The 24,168-nt window shown below is 47.0% G+C and overlaps 1 protein-coding gene across 1 annotated transcript in view; it reads left to right on the top strand.

Moving 5' to 3' along the window:
* Nucleotides 1–24,168, top strand: part of TBCD (tubulin folding cofactor D) — a 1,666,801-nt gene that overhangs the window by 1,364,957 nt on the left and 277,676 nt on the right. The window contains 2 exon segments of the mRNA XM_069200356.1: nucleotides 18,203–18,324; nucleotides 19,030–19,107. Coding sequence (XP_069056457.1) covers nucleotides 18,203–18,324; nucleotides 19,030–19,107 — 200 coding nt within the window.

Below are 24,168 nucleotides of genomic sequence, written 5' to 3'. Positions count from 1 at the left end.
CTTGGAGCAGGTCCGCTGTCCTCGGGAGTTTCTTGTCTTTTCGAAGCAGGGGCAGTCCTCAGAGGATGTCGAGGTCGCTGGTCCCTTTGGAAGGCGTCGCTGGAGCAGGATCTTTGGAAGGCAGGAGACAGGCCGGTGAGTTTCTGGAGCCAAGGCAGTTGTCGTCTTCTGGTCTTCCTCTGCAGGGGTTTTCAGCTAGGCAGTCCTTCTTCTTGTAGTTGCAGGAATCTAATTTTCTAGGGTTCAGGGTAGCCCTTAAATACTAAATTTAAGGGCGTGTTTAGGTCTGGGGGGTTAGTAGCCAATGGCTACTAGCCCTGAGGGTGGGTACACCCTCTTTGTGCCTCCTCCCCAGGGGAGGGGGTCACAATCCTAACCCTATTGGGGGAATCCTCCATCTGCAAGATGGAGGATTTCTAAAAGTCAGAGTCACCTCAGCTCAGGACACCTTAGGGGCTGTCCTGACTGGCCAGTGACTCCTCCTTGTTGCTTTCTTTGTTCCCTCCAGCCTTGCCGCCAAAAGTGGGGGCCGTGGCCGGAGGGGGCGGGCAACTCCACTAAGCTGGAGTGCCCTGCTGGGCTGTGACAAAGGGGTGAGCCTTTGAGGCTCACCGCCAGGTGTTACAGCTCCTGCCTGGGGGAGGTGTTAGCATCTCCACCCAGTGCAGGCTTTGTTACTGGCCTCAGAGTGACAAAGGCACTCTCCCCATGGGGCCAGCAACATGTCTCTGGTGTGGCAGGCTGCTGGAACTAGTCAGCCTACACAGACAGTCGGTTAAGTTTCAGGGGGCACCTCTAAGGTGCCCTCTGTGGTGTATTTTACAATAAAATGTACACTGGCATCAGTGTGCATTTATTGTGCTGAGAAGTTTGATACCAAACTTCCCAGTTTTCAGTGTAGCCATTATGGTGCTGTGGAGTTCGTGTTTGACAGACTCCCAGACCATATACTCTTATGGCTACCCTGCACTTACAATGTCTAAGGTTTTGTTTAGACACTGTAGGGGTACCATGCTCATGCATTGGTACCCTCACCTATGGTATAGTGCACCCTGCCTTAGGGCTGTAAGGCCTGCTAGAGGGGTGTCTTACCTATACTGCATAGGCAGTGAGAGGCTGGCATGGCACCCTGAGGGGAGTGCCATGTCGACTTACTCGTTTTGTCCTCACTAGCACACACAAGCTGGCAAGCAGTGTGTCTGTGCTGAGTGAGAGGTCTCCAGGGTGGCATAAGACATGCTGCAGCCCTTAGAGACCTTCCTTGGCATCAGGGCCCTTGGTACTAGAAGTACCAGTTACAAGGGACTTATCTGGATGCCAGGGTCTGCCAATTGTGGATACAAAAGTACAGGTTAGGGAAAGAACACTGGTGCTGGGGCCTGGTTAGCAGGCCTCAGCACACTTTCAATTGTAAACATAGCATCAGCAAAGGCAAAAAGTCAGGGGGCAACCATGCCAAGGAGGCATTTCCTTACACACACTCACTCACACTCTCACACTCTCTCTCTCTCTCTCTCTCACTCTGACTCTCTCTCTTACTCTCTCACTCTCAGCGTTCCTAGTCTGACTCCCCATTGAGGGCCAGTCTGAGGCAGGATGTGCCATCACCTGCTCTCTGGCAATCCATCATGTTCTACGGGTGGGTTTTGCAGATAGGCGGAAGGGGCTTCTCCCTCCCCTTTGAGACTTCCTCTCCAGCTGTGCCCCTGTCCTATCATTGGATTACATAGGATCACTTCTTCACAAGGATGTTATTACTCTCTTGGCCAAGGAAACCATAGGGGAGGGTTCCTGTGCCAGATGTGGGTTGTGGTTGCTATTTCCACTAATTTCTGGTATCCAAAAAGGTGAAGGGCCTCCGCCCTATCATAGACTTTCGATCCCTCAATATCTTCCTCAAGAAGAAGTTCAAAATGCTCATGGTGGCTCAGGTTCTATCTGCCCTAGACCCAGGAGACTAAATGGTAGCTTTGGACTTGCAGGACACTTATTTCCATATTCCTGCCCTGCCTGCCCACAGACGTTGCTTGCGGTTTACAGTAAGCCACAAGCACTTTCAGTTCACCATGCTCCCCTTTGGCCTTACCAGCACCCCTCAGGTGTTCACCAAGGTGATGGCTGTGGTTGCAGCTCATCTGCACAGATCAGGGGTGTCAGATTTCCCCTAGCTCAATGAGTGGTTGTTGAAGGGGGGCTCCCCTCAAGCTGTTGTCTCCAACCTCCAGACTATGACGGACTTTCACTGGGGTTCATTATAAACATTCAATCAATCCAATCAATCACTTTTTGTATATCATGGCCACTCCTCCGTGAGGGTCTCAAGGCACTGGGGGGAGGGGAAGGGCCTCATCCACAGATCCGTCTTGCGTTTCTTCCTGAAGATGGTGAGCCACGGGCTTTGTGTGAGGTGCAGGGGGAGGTTATTCCAGCTCTTTGCTGCAGTGTAGGTGAAGGATCCTCCTCCGGCGGTGGTTTTACGGATGCAAGGTATGGTGGCCAGGGCCGTCTGGGCGGAGCAGAGGGATCTGACGGGGCTGTGGAAGGAGACGCAGTGGTTCAGGTAGGCTGGTCCTGCGTTGTGTATGTCCTTGTACGTGTGGGTGAGAAATTTGAAGGTGATACGCTTCTCGACCGGTAGCCAGTGGCGGGTCCTCAGGGGTAGGGAGATGTGTTCTCAGCGAGGGAGGTCCAGAATGAGTCTGGTGGTGCCGTTCTGGATGATGTTTCTAGATGAGGTGCCCGTGTATAGGGTGTTGCCGTAGTCAAGCTTGCTAGTGACTAAGGCGTGAGTGACTGTCCTGCAACAGTCTGCTGGGATCTGTCAGAAGATCTTCTGAACTTTGCGGAGTGTGTGCCAGCAGGAGGAGGCGACAGAGTTTACCTGGCGGGTCATGGATATGGAGGAGTTGACAATGATTCCTAAGTTGCAAGTGTGATTAGTCGGTGCAGGAGGGGCGCTGAGGGATGTGGGCCACCAGGAGTCGTCTCAAGCTGAGGTGGCGTTTCCGAAGATGATGAGCTCAGTTTTGTTGGAGTTGAGCTTGAGGCAGCTTTCTCGCATCCAGGTGCGACCACTTCCATTCCTGAGTGGAAGTTCTTTTTGGCTGTGTCTGAGTCTTCAGTGAAGGAAATGATGAGTTTTTTGGCTGTGTCTGAGTCTTCAGTGAAGGAAATGATGAGTTGTATGTCATCAGCATATGACACAATGTTCATACAGTGGCCTCTGACGATGGTACTGGGAGGGGCCATGTATACGTTGAACAGTGAGGGACTCCGTGATGATCCTTGGGAGCCTCCGCAGTTGACTCCTGTGGGTCTGGAAGTGTAAGGGGGGAGTCTGACACTCTGCGTCCTCCCGGAGAGGAAGGAATGGATCCATTCCAGGGCTCTTCCGCAGATTCCTATGATGTGGAGTCTGGTGTGCAGAGAGCTGTGGGAGACCATGTTGAATGCTGCTGAGAGGTTGAGGAGTATGAGCACTGCGGTGTGGCTGCGGTTAAGGAGTAATCGGATGTCGTTGGTGGCTGCCAGGATGGCTGTCTCCATGCTCTGGTTGCTGTGGCAGCCTAGCTGGGAGCTGTCCAGGGAGTTGTTGGCCGCAATGACATTTTGTAGTTGTGCGTTGATTGCTTTCTCCAGTACTTTGGCGGGGTAGGGTAGCAGCGAGACGGGCCGGAAATTCTTTAGTTCTGATGGGTCAGCCCAAGGTTTCTTCAGGAGAGGCAGTATTCCGGCGTGTTTCCAGTCCTCAGGGAAGGTGCCTGTGTTAATGGAGCAGTTGATTGTGTTCCGGAGCTCCGGGGCAATGGATGCGCTGGCTCTGATGTCTAAGTGGTGCGGGCAGGGGGGCTCCGGAGGGGGTGCTGTTAATGATGTTGACTGTTTCCTCTGTGGTGAGTGTGAACCAGCTTTGGATGGTCTGGGTGGGTTCTGGAGGGATAGATCGGTCACAGGTTCCTGTGTCAGGATTTTCTGGGAGTAAGCTGTTGTAGATGCCCTGGATCTTGTGGTGGAAAACGGGGGCGAGTTTGTCACAGAGGTCCTGTGAGGGGGGGAATCTGTGAACTCGTTGATGACTGAAAAGAATTCCTTATAGTTGTGTGCGGAGGAGTTGATGCGCTCCCGGAGTGCATCCGTCTTTGCATTCTTGATTTTCCGTTGGTGGGCGGCGGTTGGGGCTCTGAATGAGTCGAGGACTTCGCTGGTTTGGCAGTTCCGCCATTTTTTCTCTAAACGTCTGAGGGTACGCTTTGATTCTTGGAGTTTGGTGATGAACCAGCTTGCTTTCTTAGGTGATTTCAGCCAGAGAGGGGCTAGAGTTGTCGGTGCATGCAGTGATCCATGCGTAGAGATTGCATGCTACTGTGTCGTCTAAGGGAAGAGGGAGGGATTTGGCGAGCGATGAGGTGAGTTGTTCGTTGGCGATTTTGTTCCATTTCCTGTGGGGGGTCCTGGAGGTGCGGGTGCTGGGTGCGGTGATTGTGAACTGTATGCAGTGGTGGTCGGTCCAGTCTGGAGTAGAGATGTTCTCGATGGTGATCCGGTTGCTTGAGGTGCTGATGGGGTCCTGTGTGTATCCTGCGATGTGTGTGGGTGCGGAGACCAGCAGTCTGAGGCCGAGGGTGGTGAGGTTGTCGAGTAGAGCTGTGGTGTCAGGGTTGGCAGGGTCCTCGAGGTGGAAATTCAGGTCGCTGAGGAGGAGGTAGTCGACTGACGCCAGGGCCTGGGGGGTAGCGATGCCTACAACATCTATGAAAGCTGAGCGGGGCTGGGTGGCCTGTACACCAGGGTGATGCAGATGGAGGAGTTGTAGTTAGAGTGGACCAGGAAGTGAAGGTGTTTAATGGTGGTGCGTTGTTCTTCTGGGATGGCCTTCACGCGTAGTGAAGACTTGTGTACAATGGTGAGTCCTCCGCCCGGGCAGGAGGGCCTGTCCCTCCTTAGGATGCTGTAACCGTCAGGAATGCCGATGTCTGGTCCCAAGGTGGGATTGGTCCAGGTCTCGGTAAGGACCTCATGGCCTCTTGCATCTGCTGGTGACACATGCCAGATAGCATATGCGGGCCCTGAATTTCCAGTGGGCGCAGCATCAGAGAAATCTTTCTGACAAGGTCCATATCGCAGAGGGAACTGCGCAAGATCTTCAGTGGTGGTTAATGAACTGCAATTGGGTCAGAGGCAGATCTTTCTTCCTTCCCAAATCAGATCTAACTGTGGTGACAGATGCATCACTCCTGGGGTGGGGTGGTCATCTAGGAGAGGTGGAGATCAGAGGCATTTGGTCTCTGGCAGAGTCCGGACTCCACATCAAGCTGTTGGAGCTCCGTGCCATCTAGCTAGCTTTGAAGGCAGAAGATGGTTCAGGTATATATTCATCGACAGCACCACTGTCATGTGGTACTGACAGAAGCATGGCAGGGTGGGATCGTGGACCCTTTGTCAAAACGCTCTGGGTCTCTGGATGTGGCTGCAACAGCAGGGCATATCCCTGGTGGTTCAACATCTGGCCTGCTCTCTGCTCACCAGAGCACACAAACTCAGCTGAAAATGTCTAGCGGATCACGAATGGCGTTTCCATCCGGAGGTGGCACAAGGTCTCTTCCAGTAGTGGTGAGCCCCTTGGTTAGATCTGTTCGCCTCCCCATAGGACGTACAGTGTCAGCATTTTTGCAGATTTGAGTTTCCAAGGCGGCAATCGCTCAGAGACCCTTTTTGTCTCGAGTGGAACTCAGGCCTCCTGTACGCCTTTCCACCCAAACCACTTCTGCCCAGAGTTCTCAAGAAGATCAAGAACGACCAGGCCCAAGTACTCCTTGGGGAGTCCAAGCTGTTGAGCATATCCATTGATACTCCAATCACACTGCCCCTTCAGGAGGATCTTCTGTTGCAGCAGCAGGGGAGGATTCTGCACCTTAACCTCTGAACTCTGTCCTCTTGCGTGGAGATTGAGCGGCGACAGTTGTCCTCTTTTGATCTTCCTCCTAAAGTCTGTAATGTAGTCTTGGCAGCCAGGCATCCCTCCACCAAAATGGTGTACGCCTCTCATTGGAAGAAATTTGTGGCATAGTGCACAGACAAGTCTGTTGACTCCCTTTCTTCCCCTCTTTCTCTGAGGTCCTATTATTTATCCTTTCTCTGGCCCAACAGGGCTTTGCTCTGGGCACTCTCAAAGGTTATTTGTCTGCTATTTCTGCATTTTTGAGGCTGCCTGATCAACCTCCTATTGTTAATAGGTTACTTAAAGGCCTCAAACACCTCATTTCTCAATCCCCATTCATTATGTCCCAATGGGATTTGATTTTTTTACCTTTCTAATGTGTGCTCCTTTCGAGCCTCTCCATAACTGTCCTCTCAAGCTTCTTACTTTGAAAACAACCTTCCTTGTGGCCATTACATCTGCCCGCAGGGTGAGTGAGCTGCAGGCATTGTCATCTAAGCCCCTGTACCTTTCCGTTTACCCTGACAAAGTGGTACTTTGCACTAGGGCTTCCTTACTGCCAAAAGTGGTTATCCATCACCTTGCCTGCTTTGTACACACCCACATATCCTTTTAAGGAAGATGTGAGACTTCACCGCCTTGACCAAAAAAAGCATTGGCGTTCTACCTTGATCATACAAGAGTTCCGTGTGGATGATAAACTCTTTGTTGGTTATTTGGGTGTGAAGAGAGGTCGGGCGGTGCAGAAGTGGACCATCTCCAGGTGGTTTCTACTCTGCATTAAGACCTGCTACGCGCTGGCCAAAAAGCAACCTGCTGAGAGATTGCGGGCTCATTCTGCCAGAGCTGCAGCTGCAAACACTGTGTTTGCACGTGGAGTTCCAGTCCTTGATATCTGTCAAGGGGCAGATAGGCTTTTCTGCACACGTTTACCAAACACTGCCTGGACAGTCAGGTCCATAGAGATGCCTGTTCGGTCCTGCAGGACTTTCTAGTATGATCTTGGTTGTCAGACCCACTTCCAGGGATGGTATTGCCTGGGTATCTATTTATAGGTAATGAATCTGCAATTAGAAGTCTCTAACAGATGAGCAAGTTACTTACCTTCGGTGACGCCGCCTCTGGTAGAGACAATATCTAGTTGCAGATTCCTTACTGACCCACCCATTCTCACCACTCTGCAAACTGATTTCTAGGAGCAGGGACTCCTCTTTTTCAGGACCTTAGTTTGTTTTGATGCAGCAGTGGTAAGTATTCATCATGTCTCTGCGCCTCTGGCATGGAAAGTTGTGAAAAGACACTGACATCAGCTCGCTGGGTGGCGCATATTTAGGACCTGCAACATCATATCTGGCGCCCTCAACGGATACGGACCCAATCAACACCACCTAACCGCTTGCGAGGGTATTGCTCAAGAAACATTTCCATATCCTGTCTGAAGCCTGAGGGAAAATCAAAGGTAAAGAATCTGCATCTAGATATTGAGTGCCTGATGATCTATCTCTGTTTAAATCACCTATTGTGATCCCATTTCCGAAATGGCTGACCCACATGTTGCTGCAAAACCTTTTGTGATGACTCAATGGGATCTGAATTTGGTTCTCACATTTCTGATGTGCACCCCATTTGAGCTAATTTACCACTGCCGTCTAAGGTTGTTAATCCTGAAGACAGTGTTACTCATAGTGATCCCATCAGCATGTTGCATTAGTGAGCGGCAAGCACTCTGTCCAGCACCTGGATACCACCTTGTTTTCAGACAAATTAGAGCTAAGGACTAAAGTGGCTTTTTTACCAAAAATTGTGCTTCCCAGGGCCGGACTGGGAATGCAAAGCAGCTCTGGCAACCTTGTCATACCAGCACCCCAGAGAGTGGAGAGTTGGCGGCTGGGGATGCAAGAGTGAAGAAGTGCTGCTTCTGTTACTGGGGGCCGATATTGCAGCAATGATGCAAAACCAGCCTCCAGTAACTAAACCGGCCTCCACTGCTGTAAAACCAGCCCTCACCCTTCCAGCTTCCACTTACAGGCAGCCCAGCCCTGGTGCCCCCTTTTCACAATGGTAGTCTGTCACCCTGCTGATGTTCCTTATCCACCCAAGGAGCGAAAAAACGTTATTTCTTGGGCCCACAAAGGGCATTAGTTTACCATATCAGTCATAGAGCCATCGGGTGGATGATTACTTTTTGTGGGGCTCTCTGGCAAAAAGAAGGAAAATGCAGTGCAAAAACTGGCTATCTCTTATAAAGATCTTCTGTAGATTGACAAAGAAATGGCCTCCAGAAGACCTGTGGGCACATCCTGCCAGCGCCAAGGCTGCTTTTTACACACTGGCATGTGGAGTGCCTGTTTTAGATATCTGCTAGGCTCCTACATGAGTGTCAGTTCACAAGATGGTAGTGGCATTTTCTGCAGAACTTCTTGGTTCTAAGCCATTCCACAGACCCACCACCTTAAGTGATACTGCTTTGGTATCCATTCACAAGGTGAGGAAATCTAGACATTTCCATCAGACTATCTAACTGCAGTTTCCTCACTGAATCTCCCTTGTCCCCATTCTGTGGAGTAGGCTTCTGTTCTCCATTTTAAAAGGTTCCAGTTAGAGGTCTGCATGCTATCAAATCTAATCAATAAGGTTCTGCATCCAATGGTGTGAAAAGATACAAGAAAGGAACTGATGTTGTTTTGCAGAGGTGGCAGTTATATCTGGCCTGACTCAAATTGTGTGGTGGAACTGATGGGTAGCCACATAATGTCACCTTCTGGAGCGTGAGGAATTTGCTGAGAAAACTCACCAAATTTAGTCTGGTGCCTGCAGATATTGACAAGGTGAGGCATCTGCGGTTAGCTGGAGTATCCACCACAAAGAGCATTACTAAAGGTAAGTAACTATGTTGGGCTTTATGTAGTGCATGCACACTGAAACGTACAACATGCATGTACACATTCACATATAGGTCACAAATACACATATGCAAAGCAATACACCAGCAGTCTCAGCCAGATACACTAACATACCGAATAAACGGTACAAACCAATAAATAAAGAGGTACTTTTAAAGACACCCCTTTGCATAGAAAGCACACATACAATCCCACACTGTAATACAACAATATATTCATTTATACCTTATTTAGACCTGTGTGCTAATGGTAAACCAGGACACAAACCCAACTTGTCTACACTGTACTACCAGAATCAATTAAGAGTAGAGTGCTTATTTTGCTCACTTGGGTTTTGTGCTTTCTGTTGTCATGATGTTGTAGAAAGCTGGCCTTGCGTGTGGTGGGTACCTATGGTACTTACACCTTATACCAGGTCCAGGGTTCCCCTATTAGTAAGGTATAGGCAGTGTCTAGAAGCCAGGCTCTCTAGATGTAGCTGTGGATGAGCAGCCAAGGCTTATCTAGGAGAAATGCAGAGCTCATGAAATACCACTGTAGTCACACAACACTTACATACATGAAAGAAAACAATCAGTGTCACAAAAATAAAGGGACTTTATTTTAGTGACACAATTACCAAAAATAGTAGATAGGCAATACCCCAACAGGGAGTAAGTAAGCACGCTAAATATGTACACTAGTAATCAGATATAGGCATAAATAGCAATAGAAAACAGTGCAATAGCAATAGATAATAGTGACCCTAGGTGGAGCCTAAACCATATATTTAAAAAAATGGAATGCAAATGCAGTACCCCCACCCCGGTACATTGAATCTGTAGAGGGGAGCTGGAGGAACTAGGAACCCCAAAAGGTAAGTACCACAGTAACCCCCCCCCTCCCCCCCCCCCCCCCAACTAATAGGAGGAAAGGATCAAGTTACTGGATTTTCGCCAAACTACCAAAAGGACTGAAAATAAGGATAATGCAACACCCAGACAAGACTGCAAGAAATCAGCAGTGGATCCTGGAGAAGAAAGATCTGAAAAAGAAGGGGACCAAGTCCAGAACTCAGAGAAGTGTCCTGTGGTGGCAGGAGCCACTACCCACCCCTCTGTGGTTGCAGGAGTTGGTCTACGGTAGGACGAAGACAGTCAGCAATGGAACCATGGAGTCGGTTAAGAGTTCCTGGAGTATGCAGTCGACATCCCATGCCAGATGGAAGATTGTAGTTTGTCTGTGATGTGGAAAAGCCACCAACAAGCCTTGGCAAAGGCAAGAGTCGCGGTAGACGAAAATTGGAGCTGCCAGGGACCAGCAAGGTCCAGGAGGACTCAACCAACGGGGGGAGTCCTCGGGTCCCTCTGCAAGGCAAAGAGCCCACAGATGAAAAGGCAGTCCCCACAGAAGACCCACTGGAAGAGGTCACAGGAGTCACACAGCAGCACATCTGAAGAAGGGTCCCACGCCGCAAGAGAAGCACATAGAGGACTGTGCATCACAGGGAAGAGTCCTGTGGCTATACGGAGCCCGAAGAACCCTTGGCGGAGATGTCAACAATCCTCGATAGCTGCAAGAGACCCGTTGCACAGGGGGTACTGTCCTGCGTGGGAAGGCTAGGGCTTACCTTCACCAAAGTTGGACAGCTTGTAGAGAACACCAAGGGGACCACTCCAGACCACCATCCGTGATGCAGAATCCACGCAGCTCAGGATGAGAGGCGATCCACACTAGTCGTCGTTGCAGTTGGTGCCTGCGAATGCAGGGGAGTGACTCTTTCACTCCATGGGATATTCCTTCTTCCTTCTCAACCAAACTGAATCCTTGCCGCCCTCAGAGGATGTACAACCAGGGAAATGTTTCAGAAGCTGGAAGGAGCCATGGAAGCAATGTTGCAAGCAGAGTCTTCGTCGTGGATGCAGACTGTCGGTTCCTGGAGGGTCCTGTTGCAGTTCCAGTGGCCATAAGTCAAAGTAGAGGTTGCTTAGGAGACCTGCTGAAATCTTGCAAGCCGAATCTGAGGACCCATGCAAGAGGGAGACTCTAAATAGCCCTGGAAGGGGGATTGGTCACCTAGCCAGGTAACCACCTATCAGGAGGCGGCTCTGACGTCACCTGCCTGACCTGGCCCCTCAGATGCTCCCAGAAGCCTCTGCCCACCTTGAATTCAAGATGGCAGAATCAAGGGACCCTCAAGAGGAGGTCTGGGCACCACCCTTGGGGTGTTGATGGACAGGGGAGTGGTCACTCCATTTTTCATTGTTCAGTTTCATGCCAGAGCAGGGACTGGAGGTCCCTAAAAAGGTGCAGACTGGTTTATGAAAGGAGGGCACCAAATGTGCCCTTCAAAGCATACCAGTAGCTTGGGGAGGCTACCCCTCCCAAGCCATGTAACACCTATTTCCAAAGGGAGAGGGTGTTACCTTGCTCTCCTAATGGAAATTTTCGTTCCGCCTTCCTGTGTTTGAGCCGATCAAGCAGCAGGAGGGCAGAAACCTATCTGATGGGTGTCAGCAGCTTCAGCTGCCTGGAAAACCCAGAAAGCTGGTAGGAGCAATGCTGGGGTCCTCTAAGGAGCCCCCAGAATGCATGGAATCATACTTCCAATACTGGCAACAGTCTTTGGGTATGATTCCAACATATTTGATTCCAAACATGCCTAGGTTTGAAGTTACCATTATGTAGCTGGACATAGGTAGTGACCAGTACACGTGTAAAATTGTGTCTCCGCACCCACAAAGTCCATGAAAATGGAGCTGGAGTTCATGGGGGCACCTCTGCCCATGCAGGGGTGCCCTCACACACAGGTACCTGCACTCTGCCCCCTTGTCTAGGAGGGCCTACCATAGTGGTGACTTACAGTGACCTGTGCAGTGACCTGTAGTGAAAAGGGCGCATGCACCCTTTTACGCAGGCTGCAATGGCAGGCCTGCAGATACACTTTGCATGGGCTCCCCATGGGTGGCATAATACGTGCTGCAGCCCATGGGAGAACCCTGGTTCGTCAATGCCCTGGGTACCTGGGTACCATATACTAGGGACATACATGGGGGCACCAGTATGCCAAATGTGGTGTGTGTGGTCCAAACAACCTTAATTTGAGGGAGAGAGCATAGTCACCGGGGTTCTGGTTAGCAGGACCCCAGTGAATACAGTCAAAACACACTGACAACAGGCAAAAAATGAGGGTAACCATGCCAGAAAGAAGGTACTTTCCTACAGATGTCAGCAAGGGCAAACACTTGAAATGTAGTCATACACCCACTACAGAGGTGATAAACTGTTAGCAAACTGTTTGCACCTGTTAAAATTTTCTGATGGATATTTCTAACATCAGATTCTTCACTTTGGCATACTCCCCAGGCACCTAACTAGATGCAGACAATATTTCTATAGCAGTGCTCCTATGCACCGGTAAAGGATGTCCTGTGGCTGTGCCCTGGAAGTGACAGAGTGAAGCTGTAGAGAAGTGCCACCCATGGGTCCTGATATCAGTTCCTTCCTTTTGATGCCTTCCAACATGGAACCTGAGCCCTGCTCCTAATTTTGACAGCCTTCTGATGACTCCTGGTAGTGGTACAAAATCCTGTGCATAGGTAACAATGTCACCTTGTAAGACTACAGGTTTCAAACCATGCCACAGCTGTAGAAAGCAGATGTTGGTCATGGACCCACACTATGTATGTCTCAGGTGCTTGAGCTTGGGATACAACTCAGCCGTGAAACAAGTGTGCCCTCATGCATCCAAAAGCGATCTAAGATTGAGAAGCCATTATGTATGTTATCAAACACAGGAGGAAGTTGCGTCCTTGCTTATGCCCCACTTTCTCTCAAAGTTGAGGATGCAGACTCACTCCCAGACCACTTCTGTGAGAGGTCAATTATGCAGTAGAAAACCTATGGTAAGTCAAACTCAAAGTCTTAAATGCAAGCACAAGTAAGCAAAGTGGGTCTCAAACCTATCCTTCCACTCACTATCTAAAGAGAAGCTGGGAAAGTGTCACTGTGTCCCTCCAGATCTCTGGTGGCAGACGAAGATTCCTCAGTTGATCCTGAGGTGCCCCAGATTTCTCAGCTCATTAGCAACATTGCAGCAAAATGATGCCTTAGAACCGTCTGACATCCTTGGATCCATCATTGCCCTCATACCGACTCTGTTACAGACTTCCATCCCTGTGTTAATGGCCTGTGTTGGTACCTTTGTTCTTGACGCCTGTTCCACTGGTGCAGATTCCGATGTCTGACAGCAAAGTGACTTCAGCCTGATCCCAATTGATGTCTCTCTTTAAAATTACTAAAGTGAAAATAGTTGACATACAGCCTAACTGTGATCTAGAGCTACTACTAGGGCAGACACAGAGAGGCTCCACTGTCTTTTTGGCTGTGATTCTGACCAAAGCGTGCCACCACCCACAGGTGAAAATTACAGGGTTAGGAATGAGCTACACCATTATTATTATTATGGCATTTTTACATGAAATTAAAAGTGGCCAGTGAGCTTCTAGTAAGACTAAGACTGATGTACTTTTGGTAATCTTAAGCCTGGCTAGCCACATCTAAGCCGCTGCTCCCTTTCAATGTGGCCCTCACTGATACTCCAATGTTCACCCAGTCAAATCCCTGTTCCTGCCCACTGGTGAATAGGCAGGTGGCCAGACATCACAGAACGGTCCTTAGTGGCCCTGATTCTCTCACTAAACTTCCTACTCTGGAGAGTCTGGTTGTTCAGGCTCAAAACAGAAAGATGAATACAAATGCAATCCCCACAAGTACCGCCGGTAGGGAGCCTAAGAGGAAAATAAATGTTCTCCTCGGCTAACCTAGCATTGAGATCAGTCAATGCAGTCTACTTATTGGGCCGGTATATGCATCTCTTTTGGGACATAGCCAGTCATTTGTTGCCAGTGGTCTCAGAAGACCCTAGGTCTTCTAGTTAGAGTCCCACTGGCTCCATCAATTCAGGATGGTCAAGCTGTAGACAAATAAGCAATTGACCTGGCCTTGATACTACTGATTGTCTAGTTGCTCCACCTCTCTCATTGATATGTCTTTCAATGTTACACACATGTTAAACACTAAATCAGATGTTGCCCTGGAATGTTTCAGAGAATAGAGCCATGGCACACTCTGGGTCTTTTGACCCTTGACAGTTTCCTCACCAGTTTAGGAGATTCTGAGGCTAATTTAGTGAGCTGGCATATAGCCAGAATCCTTCTCCACAGCCTCTACTTCTTTAAGCCCAGTATTTTCAAGGTCTGAGACTTGGTTTTGCATGCAACATGTAGTTCACCGACTGCACCAGTCCTCCCAGTCCCTTACCCTTGCGGCAACCGGCACCAAGCCAATTTAGCTTGCCATTACTGGTGCACAAGCACCATGTGGAAGGTAGTATTAGCATTTTTCGAGGGTGGCGATCTATCACTTCTGACAGATGGGTCCTTCAATCCGTTCAGTATACTGGTCCTGTCTGCTCTATACCCAAACGACTGGGTGGTGTCCTCTGACCTGAAGGACACTTATTTTCACATCTCCATCATGCAGTTCCATACCCCTGCGGTTCAAGAAAGGCTTGGTGCTTTTTTAGTTTGCAGTGCTCCCCTTCGACCTCAGCAGTGGCCCTCAAGTATATATAAAAGTGATGGCAGAAAATCTTTGGAAGTTTGGGAATACCAGTTTTTCCCTACCTCGATCACCAACTGTTAAAGGCAGGGGCTCATCACAGTCTGCTGCATAACACCTCCAGATAACAGCAATCCTCCTAACACCTCTGGTGTTCAAGAACAACAAGCCAAAGTCGCACCTGACGCCTTTGCTGGGTCTACCTTTCATTGGAGCAGTCTTGGGTCAAGTGCATTTCAGGGCCTTCCCTCTGTTGCAACAAGCACCTTCAGGCTATCACCCCGATATTTCACCCTCAGTCCTGGATCTCATGTGAGCAGTTCTGAGGCTTTCTTGGCCTTTTATCCTCTTGCATCATCCTTGTTGACTATACCAGTTAACATATGCAGGCATTGCAATGGAATCTGAAGTTCCAGTGGGCCCAGCACAGAGGAAACATTTCATTTTCAAAAGGAGACTGCACATGATCTGCAGTGGTGGCTACTCAACTGCATTTATACCAATGGCAGTCCCCTCTCCCTTCCCCTCCCAGATCCGATTCTGGTGAAAGAAGCATCACTGTTAGGTTGAACGTGGAGATCAGCAGATTCTGGTGTCCGATGGATGCCCAACTCCATATCAACCTGCTGAAGGTCCAAGACATTCACTTGGCCTTGAAGGTCCTCCTACTGTCCATAAAAGGGTGGCTAGCGCAGGTTCTCACGGACAACATCACTGCCAGAAAGGCATCCTGCTCCTTTTGCCAGGAGGATCTGAACCCCTAGGGTTGGTTGGAGAGTCAGGGCATCTTCCTTTTCAGAAACCACCTGACAGGGTCCTTGAATGCAAGAGTGGACGAGCTTAGCAGGTAGCATCTGGTGGACCACGAATGGTAACTATATCCTAAGCTGGTGCATGGCATCTTCCGGCAGTAGGAAGAACCCTGCATAGATCTTTCTACCATTGTCAAGAATGCAGTGTCAAACGTTTTGTGTATTGGAGTTTCTATAAGAACACTTGCTAGGAGGTGCATTCCAGCTGGAACAGGGCCCAGGATTCCTGTGTTCCTTCCTGCCTCTACCCCTCCTGTCCTGAACTCAGAAAAAAACAGAAATGACTGGGCCAGCATCATTCTAGTGGCGGTGGTTTGGATCAGTAGAGTCTGGTGCTCAGAACGTCTGAGCAAGAGCATCTGTCCTTCAATAAGGCTGCCTCTTCAGAAGGAGCTCTTATCTCAGTAATAAGGCAGGCTTCTCCACCGAGTGTATGAAATCTATATTTCCATGCGTGGAGGCTGAGCAGGCAGCAGTTGACTGCATTTGATCTGCCCCCAGAAGTGATGGATATCATCCTCGCTGCCAGATGCTCTTCCACAAAGTCCATATATGCAGGACAATGGGACAATTTTGTAGCATGGTGTGGTAACCACAAGACTGATCCTGTGCAATCTATGCTGTCAGATATTCTTTTGTTGGTTTGCCTTTGACCCACCAAGTTATTTCAGTGGACACTATTAAGAGTTATTTGTCATCCCTTTGGGTTTTTTTTTGTTGCATTTGTTGGATCAACCGTCCTTGCTTAATTTGGTCTTTGTGTTTGCCATGTGTACACCCTTCAAACCACTGTTCAGCTGCTCGCTGCAACTCTTGACTTTGAAGATTATCTTCCTTATTTTAATTGCTTTAGCCTCAGGGGCTTAAGTGACCTTAAGGCAGTGTTGGTGCAACTACCCTACAAACCTTTCCACATTGGGCAATATAACACCCTGCCTACATTCTGACAGACTTCATATGCTGGAACTCAAAGAGCCTTTATGCTTTTATATTGATCGAACCAAGAAACACTGTGTGAAAGATTAGCTTTTTTGTGGGGTTCACTGAGGCGACGAAAGGCAAAGCTGTGCAGAAGAAGACCTGTTGAGGTGAATAGTCCTCTGCATTAAGATCTGCAATGCACTAGCCAAGAAGCAGCCACCAGAAAATCTGAGAGTTCATTTCACCAAAGCTAAGGCTGCAACTGCTGCCTTGCGATGCGAAGTGTCTGTCCTTGACATCTGCCTGAATAATGTTTGGTATGTATGCACTGTTGCCTGCTTTATGTTGGTCTGTCAGCAATGGTAAAATGATGCGTGCTAGTCTATGTACACAGGTGTCTGTATGTCTTTGTTCTCTGTTAGGGTGCCTGTGTGCCTTTTTCTATGTTTAAGAATATCTGGCATGTATCTTTGTCTCTGATCATGAGTGCCATTATTTTTGCTCTCTGTGCTTTCAAGATGTTGGGTGTGTGTGTGTGTGTTTGTACTATTTCTGAGTCGCTGCATCTCTATATCTGTCTGCTTGTGCAACTATGCAGCCCTGTATGTGTGCTACCTCTGGCTGTCAGACTCATACAGATGTTTTCCCTAATTCTACACAGTGAGTTTGGGCATCTTATTTAGTGTCTGGCACAAAAGGACAAATTACCTACCTTTGGTAATGCTCTGTCTAGTGGATACTGTATCTAACCACATATTTCTCAATGTAGAATACTCCCCAGGAGTCAGACTGGATCCAGAAATGTCTACCTTCTTCATGGGGTACTCATCATTCACATCTCCCAGGCAACAGCTTTGTCGTCCATTTATATTTTACCAAATGTTGTTTGTACCTTGATGTGAGGACTGAAGCTTAAATTGTAGGAGCTGTCTTTAAGAAGTTACTTGCTGTTTGTCTTAACCCTTTTGCAGTATGGGTATTGTTGAGAGTCCTCCAAATTAGAATAAAAAGTATCCAATGGAGTATAACTTATTATCTCTAACACCTTGTAGGATACATAGCTTATTTCCCTTTGAAAGTATTTTCCTGCTTCTTTTGTCAATGGCTCCGTCAGTTGGCCTGACATTATCAGAAAGCAGAATCTACGGAACTAAGGGCCATATGTACGAAAGCTTTTTCCCATAGACACAGAATGGGTAAAATCCTTTCATACATCTGGCCCGAAATCTTTATGGGGTTGTCGTGTCACTTTCAGGAATATCATTAGTGGCTCTGTGTTGTGGGCCACCTAGCGCCAATTGGGTTAATTTCTTATAAATTTCCAAATCCAATCTGTGCCCTGCGGATTTTCTAAGAAGATGAATCTGAGGGACGATCATGTATCCATCAGAAGATGTCGAGTGCTAACTTATTTTTTTGCTTTGTTGTGCTTAACCATCTAAAGAAACGAGTCAACTTCTGGTGCGTTTGCTCGAGAGGCTGCGTTAAATGGACTTTCTTCGCCCTTTAGTACATCTCTCTGTCTCACCTGCCTTTGGTTCTGTTGCTTACGTTATCATATTCTTGAACGACTCAAAGACTTGGCTACAGGCTCATACATCATAGTCCTAACACTGAGTCAGCGTTAGATCCTTTCCACGATTTTAAGTAGGATTCTTCTTAAATCTGCCCTACTTTCCAGTGTGTGTGTGTGTGCTGCTAGAAGACACCCCGATAGATAGCATCAGTGTGTCCCAAAGAGTTGTAAACAAGAGAGAGCTAAATCTAAGAGTAAAATAAGTCACCATGAAAGTAATTGTTCCGGTTTTGACATTACAGTTTCCACTGCTTATGCTCTTTTACCCTGATGAATGTAATTCTGTAATGTGAGTATTCCCTAATAATCAAAGAATTTGCCTAGATGACAGATGTGTTTAGTAGTTTAAAATTATCTTTCGCTGCCCTTTTAATCTGTAATTGCTCCTGGTTTGCTAGTAGATGTGTGTATTACTCCTTAGTTGTGATGTCAATGCTGTCCTGTATTGTAGGTGAGATATTCATCACAGAGTTTGTTTGATTACCTTCGGACAATCCAGACTGATGAGCAGCCTCTGAAAGACTTCTGTGATTTGCTCTTGCAGCTGTTCCAGGATAATCTCCACAATGACAGGTAGAGTCGGCACTTGAACTGGTGTTTCAAAGTCCAGAAACGGATATTGAGCTGGCGTGTGTATTACACTGGCATTCACGGTTACTTTCCTTCTGCACATTACTCAAAACAACTCCTGGGTTGTGGGTTGCATTGCATTGGCTATCTTTGTAGTTGCATCATAACTGTTCCTATACATAAACATTTTCAGTGAAATAGAAGAGTTAGCGCAGTGTTTTATGTGGTATCTTTTATGTGGTATCTTTTAGTATCTGGTTATAGCAGAGTTTTTAATTCTGACAATGATGTTTAAACAGTTTTATTTAAAAATGATTCTCGGAACCATACTAAACTACATAAGACATCCTATTTGCTCTCTACATGCATTTATCGCGGAGGTTCATCCCATGATCATTGCATGAGCAGAGACTGTGAGTATGGTAACTTTAGTTTGTACACCGCTGATGGGTACAGAGTGCTGCTGTGTTTTTGGTCCTGGAATCATTCAAGTAATATCCACGGTAGTTCCAGCAGAGACCGATCCTTGCCTGGTTTTCATGATATCCATGTCAGAGAAACGTGCATTCAGTGCATCTAAATAAAAAATCGCATGACATGGTTAAAGGTTATGATGAAAATCTGTCGTCAGCCTGGGCTTTCCCGCGTGCACGTTGCTTCTTGTTTTCCATACATAACGCGGTTTTAAAGTCCATTTTTGTTTTTTAGGGTGTCCATTCCTGTTCTGAAGATGCTGGACCAGATGTTGGCCAATGGCTGCTTTGAAATGTTTACAGAGGAAGAAAAGTAAGTACATTACTTTTGTTTCACTCATGCTACTGTCAATACTTCACATCGAACCTCTGATATAATTTTTAACTATATTTTATTATTTTCGGTTACTATTATGAAAGAAATATACATATATGGCATATAGTATTAACTGTGTATACACGTCATCCATTCCTCGATTGGTTATCACTTTTGTCTGGATTTTCGTTGACACTACAGCAGTAATACTCAAATAAACCATATAAATCGTGTTTTAATGTTACTTGAAAGAACATTACATAGCTCCTCCACAACATTTCCTCCACCACCCTGCACCTGTCCAGTAGTTGCACTGTTGATTTACACGTGTATACTATACAAGTGTTCCCCGCCTTTCGTGGTTTTCGTTCGCGAGGAAGGCTACATTAGCATGGGGAGTAGGAGAGTCGTCCCCTCTCGACCTGGTGTTTAGTGGCGTGTTTATTAAATGTCCTGTGTAGTGTAGCGTGGTCACAGTCTGTGATATCGTAGTATGCGTTCCTTACACTTTGCAGGTTAGGTGAGCTACCCAATGAGGAGTTCTCATCTGTGTTCAGTATTCGCAGGAGTTATTCCAATGTTCGTGCTGCTTCTAAGGTTCCCTGACCTCTTTTAACTTCGCTAAAGGGATTGATGCTTTCATTTTATGCCCATCTAAGAAGTTCGTTTTTTCATTTATCTGTTCTCGGGGTATTGGCATGAACGTCAATTCACCAAAAGGCCAGGGGTAGCTGAAGTGACGTCAGACACCATTTGACCCTTACGTTCACTCACACACTCGATCGCTCTTAAAGACACTCTCACATAAAAGCACTCACATGCACACAACATACATTTAAAAGCATTTGTTACTTACCTCAGCTGTCAGGAAGGGTCACATTCCAGCTAACTGGGCTCATTTTTTTATTATAAGAATAATAGTGAATATTAATATTATTCACTATTAATGTAATAAAAAAATGAGAATAAAACAAGGAAATTGGAGCCTCAACCGATGTCCATAAGGTCAGGGTGCCCTTATTGTTTCCTTCACTGATTTTGCCACTTATGAAGCCGGGGGTCGCAAATGCAGTGCCAAGGGTTGCAAAAGGCAGCGACCCCTAAATGACGTCCATTGGTGATGGATGTTTTACAGTGTAATGTAAACTGACGTTTAGCAAGGATCAGAGACAAGTCTGTAAACCTGGATATAGTTTTAAATTGGACTGGGCAGGGAAACTATCCCTGTAAACACCTCATTAGTAAGTTATGGATGATGCAATCAATGATGTCATTAATGTCTCAATAACGGTTTTCCAGTGGCTACTGGTGTGTGCAGCTTCACACCATGGTAAACATTTCTGTTCTCTCTACTCTACATCTTGGGCATTTTGCTTGAGTGTGTGGAAGAAGCTCGTGTATTTTACTAGGGCTGAGGTATGCTCTGTGACGGAAGTAGAATTTATTTAGCTTAAACCGAACATTTATGGAGACATTGTGGATTCTATCAAATATTCTAATCCACTCTGCTTCTTCCAGGGATACACGTAGGTGCTCTGCATATTTGTCTCTTAATGCGTTCGGGGGCATATTTATGTACCCTCCAATAGCCCTCTACAAGCATGAGACTGCTTCATTTGCCTGTAGTGGTACACATGACATGGCATACTTGGTGTGTTTTAGGTTTGTCTGTTCCTGCCCTCCAATGGAGCTGCGGCAGACCAGAGGGTGTTGACCAGAAAAACAAAGATCAAAAGGCCCAACTGCCCAACAAACCACAGTCCCCAAAACAGTTAAAAAAGTGAAAGATAATTAAAACATCAGAATAAAACAAGTGAGGCTAACAAGATTTCATACAGTGCGGTTGCCGGGTATCCGGGTTCCGCTGTGCGTCCGCGCTGGCATACCCCTTATAAAGAAATCAAAAGAGATTTCAGGCCAACAACTAGCCAAATGAGTTTCAAAATGGTGATGGGCACACCCAGAAGGGAGTGTGAGAGCCGGCACCCTCTGCACAAACAGCTAATGGAGCTGCGGGGAACTGGAGACTGTCGACCAGAAAAACAAAGATCAAAGTCTGAAATCACCCTTCCAGTTTTAACTCTCAAACTGGGTGCTGAATAGAAGAGGTGGGTCTATTCAATAAATCCCTCACCCAGTCTTATCTTGGTCAATAATGCAATAAGATACTTCAATTCCTGCCTTTTCAATGTCTACTGACATTACCACAGAGCCTGCATTGATAGTCTGTGTGTTTAACAACAGAGCAATCATCCTCCGTATATTTCTTGCAGTGTTTCAATTATGAATGAATGGTGTCTGATCAGGGTGTATAAGGCTTTGAATTTCTCCCAGGTGTCAGCTTGATCCAGAGAATTTTCTGAGCAGTCCCTTGCGCACCGTTAGATGGCAATGATCAGCTTCTCGTCCGGCGGCAGAATCAGCTCCAGATATGATGTTGCGGGTCCTATGTAAGCACCATCCCAGTATGCTAACGTCTATTCTTTTCTTTTCACATCAGCTAGCGCCGATCGGGTTCTCTACTCCTGGTGTGTCGAGGATGTCAACAAGGAAGGCCGGGTTTAAGCCCTGTGGGTTGTGTCATCGGGTAACGTTGGTAACTAATCCGCACCTCATGTGTCTTTGGTGCCTGGAGCACGACCACAACCCGAAGTCCTGCTCCAAATGTCAGGCCTTGCATCTGAAGGGTTTGAGAGAGCGGTCCCTGAAGCTGATGGTGGCCCGACGCTTGACTCCGCAATTCAAGATCCCAGTCGAGGGGAAGGTCTTGGGAGAGGTGGCGGAGTCCTCCTTCGTCTTCACCCACTCCACGTCCTGGGGGCGATGGGGTAAGTCGAGGCACAGGAAGAAGAGCAAGAAGTCAAAGCATTCTTCGGCTTCCCCTCGTCCGTCGAGATAAGGTAGCATCGACACTGTAGGCCTCGTTCTGAGGAACCTGCACCTCGGCTGACTCTGCGCCTCCCTGAGTTTCCAGGAGTCAGAGCGTCCCTATCCAACTTCGAGAATTTTATGAGGATAGCCTGTCTCTGCTGGAGCATCTTCGGGCCCCACTGAGTCAGAAGGGGCTCCTTCAGGTTCCGTGCCAGCAGCGTTGGCATCAGCACCAAGGGGCACCGATGGATCCAGTCCTGGATCTGGATCGGCGTTGGTCGTACCAGGGATCTAAGTTCTGGGTTTCATGGGTGCCACCTAAATACTCCATTTAGCGGTGTTACAAGGAGTGCCAGGTGGCAGCCAATCGGCTGACCACCTTTAGGGCGACTACACCCTTTCTATGACTACTTCCGTTGGGAAGTGGGCATAACCTGGTCCCTAGTGGCCTAATTTCTTCCAAACCAAGATGGAGGAATTTAAAAAGTGGCGTCCACTTCAGCTTGTCCACTTTAGGAGTGGGATTGGTATGAAGTGGGCAGGCCTCCTAATCTGCATGATTTTCCCACCTGTCATGCTGCCAAAAGTGGGGTCAGGATCATCTCTGCCATTTGGAGAGACCTGGGACGCATTACAAAGGCGGTAAGACCTTTGAAGCTTCCCGTCCTGGAGGAGGTGTGTTATAATGAAAAGTGATCAATGGTTCTTTAGGATCACGCTTTATTTTCATCTCCACTTCTCCTCATCAGCTCTTCACATCTCCTCTTCTCTCAGCTCTCTCTCCCAACATTCTATTGTGAACTCCTCTACCTAACAGTGAGAACATTCCATTCTAAAGGGAAGGTGAGGGGGGAACGTACCACTTATATTTAAATATGTAATAACCTCTAATCTAACAAAATCTGCCTATATGTAATTACATGTTGCTACCTTAAAATATTACAACTAAATTACAACACATCTTCCCTTCCACACACAATATATACAAAGTGATAAAAAATATATACATTCAATAATAATTTGACATACCTACATTGATGTCTTAAATATACACATTCAATAGATAATTTGACATACACTACATCGATGTTTTAAAAGAAGTTCTATTGGTACTCTCTGTACCGACGTCACGTCTCTGCTGAATCTCCTCACTCTCGCCATTCTCCATGGAATTTCCTTCACTCCTCACGAGGGCTGATGGCTGTTGGACAATCCTGTCCATACTCCAACACTGACCATTTGTTAACGTAACCACATTGTTTTTCACTTTGGCAATATCAAAAGGACCGGAAAATTTAGCGCCTCGCATATTCGGACAAAAACCCCTTACAGGATTTTTAACATAAACCTTATCCCCCACTTTCCACTGTTGTTGTTTAGTACCATGTTTAGTATTGTATCTTTTTTTGTAATTGTTTTGATGATTTTCTATTTCAAGTCTGAATTGTGGAGTTATGGCATCACTTTTTCCTCCTCCACCTAACCATGAAGGGAAGAATTTGGTACTTGGTTTCCTGCCCTTTAGAGCAGAAAATGGAGAAATTTTTGTAACTGAATTTGGAGTAGAATGGTACGCCCATAACATGTCTCGAATAGCATTTTCAATGATTATTTGGTTTACACTAGCTAACTGGATGCACTCTTTAATCATGCGGTTGGTCCTTTCGACTAAACCATTTGCCCTGGGACAATATAGCGCTGTAGTGAGGTGGTGTATGTTTAAAGAGTTAAGAAAATCTTTCATTTTTGATGAAGTTAATTGAACTCCATTGTCAGTGATCAAGGTGGCGGGTATTCCTTCCATAGCAAAAGCATCTTTAAGGAAATTTATAACTGATTCAGTGGTGATTTGGCTTACCATTTTTACATTAATCCAATGCGAGTAATAATCAATCAGTACTAAAGCAAAACGTTTCACAACACCTTTCATGTTGATAGGCCCTATGATGTCTAATGCCAATTTTGTCCAAGGCTTGTCTGGTACAGCCACAGGATATATAGGAGTTTTACGAATAATTTTAGTTTTGTCACTGCACGCACATTTAATGCAATTTTGTACTTCATTTTCTATCATAGAGTCCATATTAGGAAACCAATATCTTTCTCTAACACAAGCTTTTGTGAGGCTCCTGCCTAAATGACCTTCATGAGCCAGATTGATAATTTTATGTATCAATCCTGCCGGTG

This window comes from Pleurodeles waltl, chromosome 7, assembly GCF_031143425.1.
Source record: "Pleurodeles waltl isolate 20211129_DDA chromosome 7, aPleWal1.hap1.20221129, whole genome shotgun sequence".
Lineage (NCBI taxonomy): Eukaryota > Metazoa > Chordata > Amphibia > Caudata > Salamandridae > Pleurodeles > Pleurodeles waltl.
The sequence above is the reverse complement of the archived record's forward strand: the minus strand, read 5'-3'. Positions and strand labels throughout refer to the sequence as shown.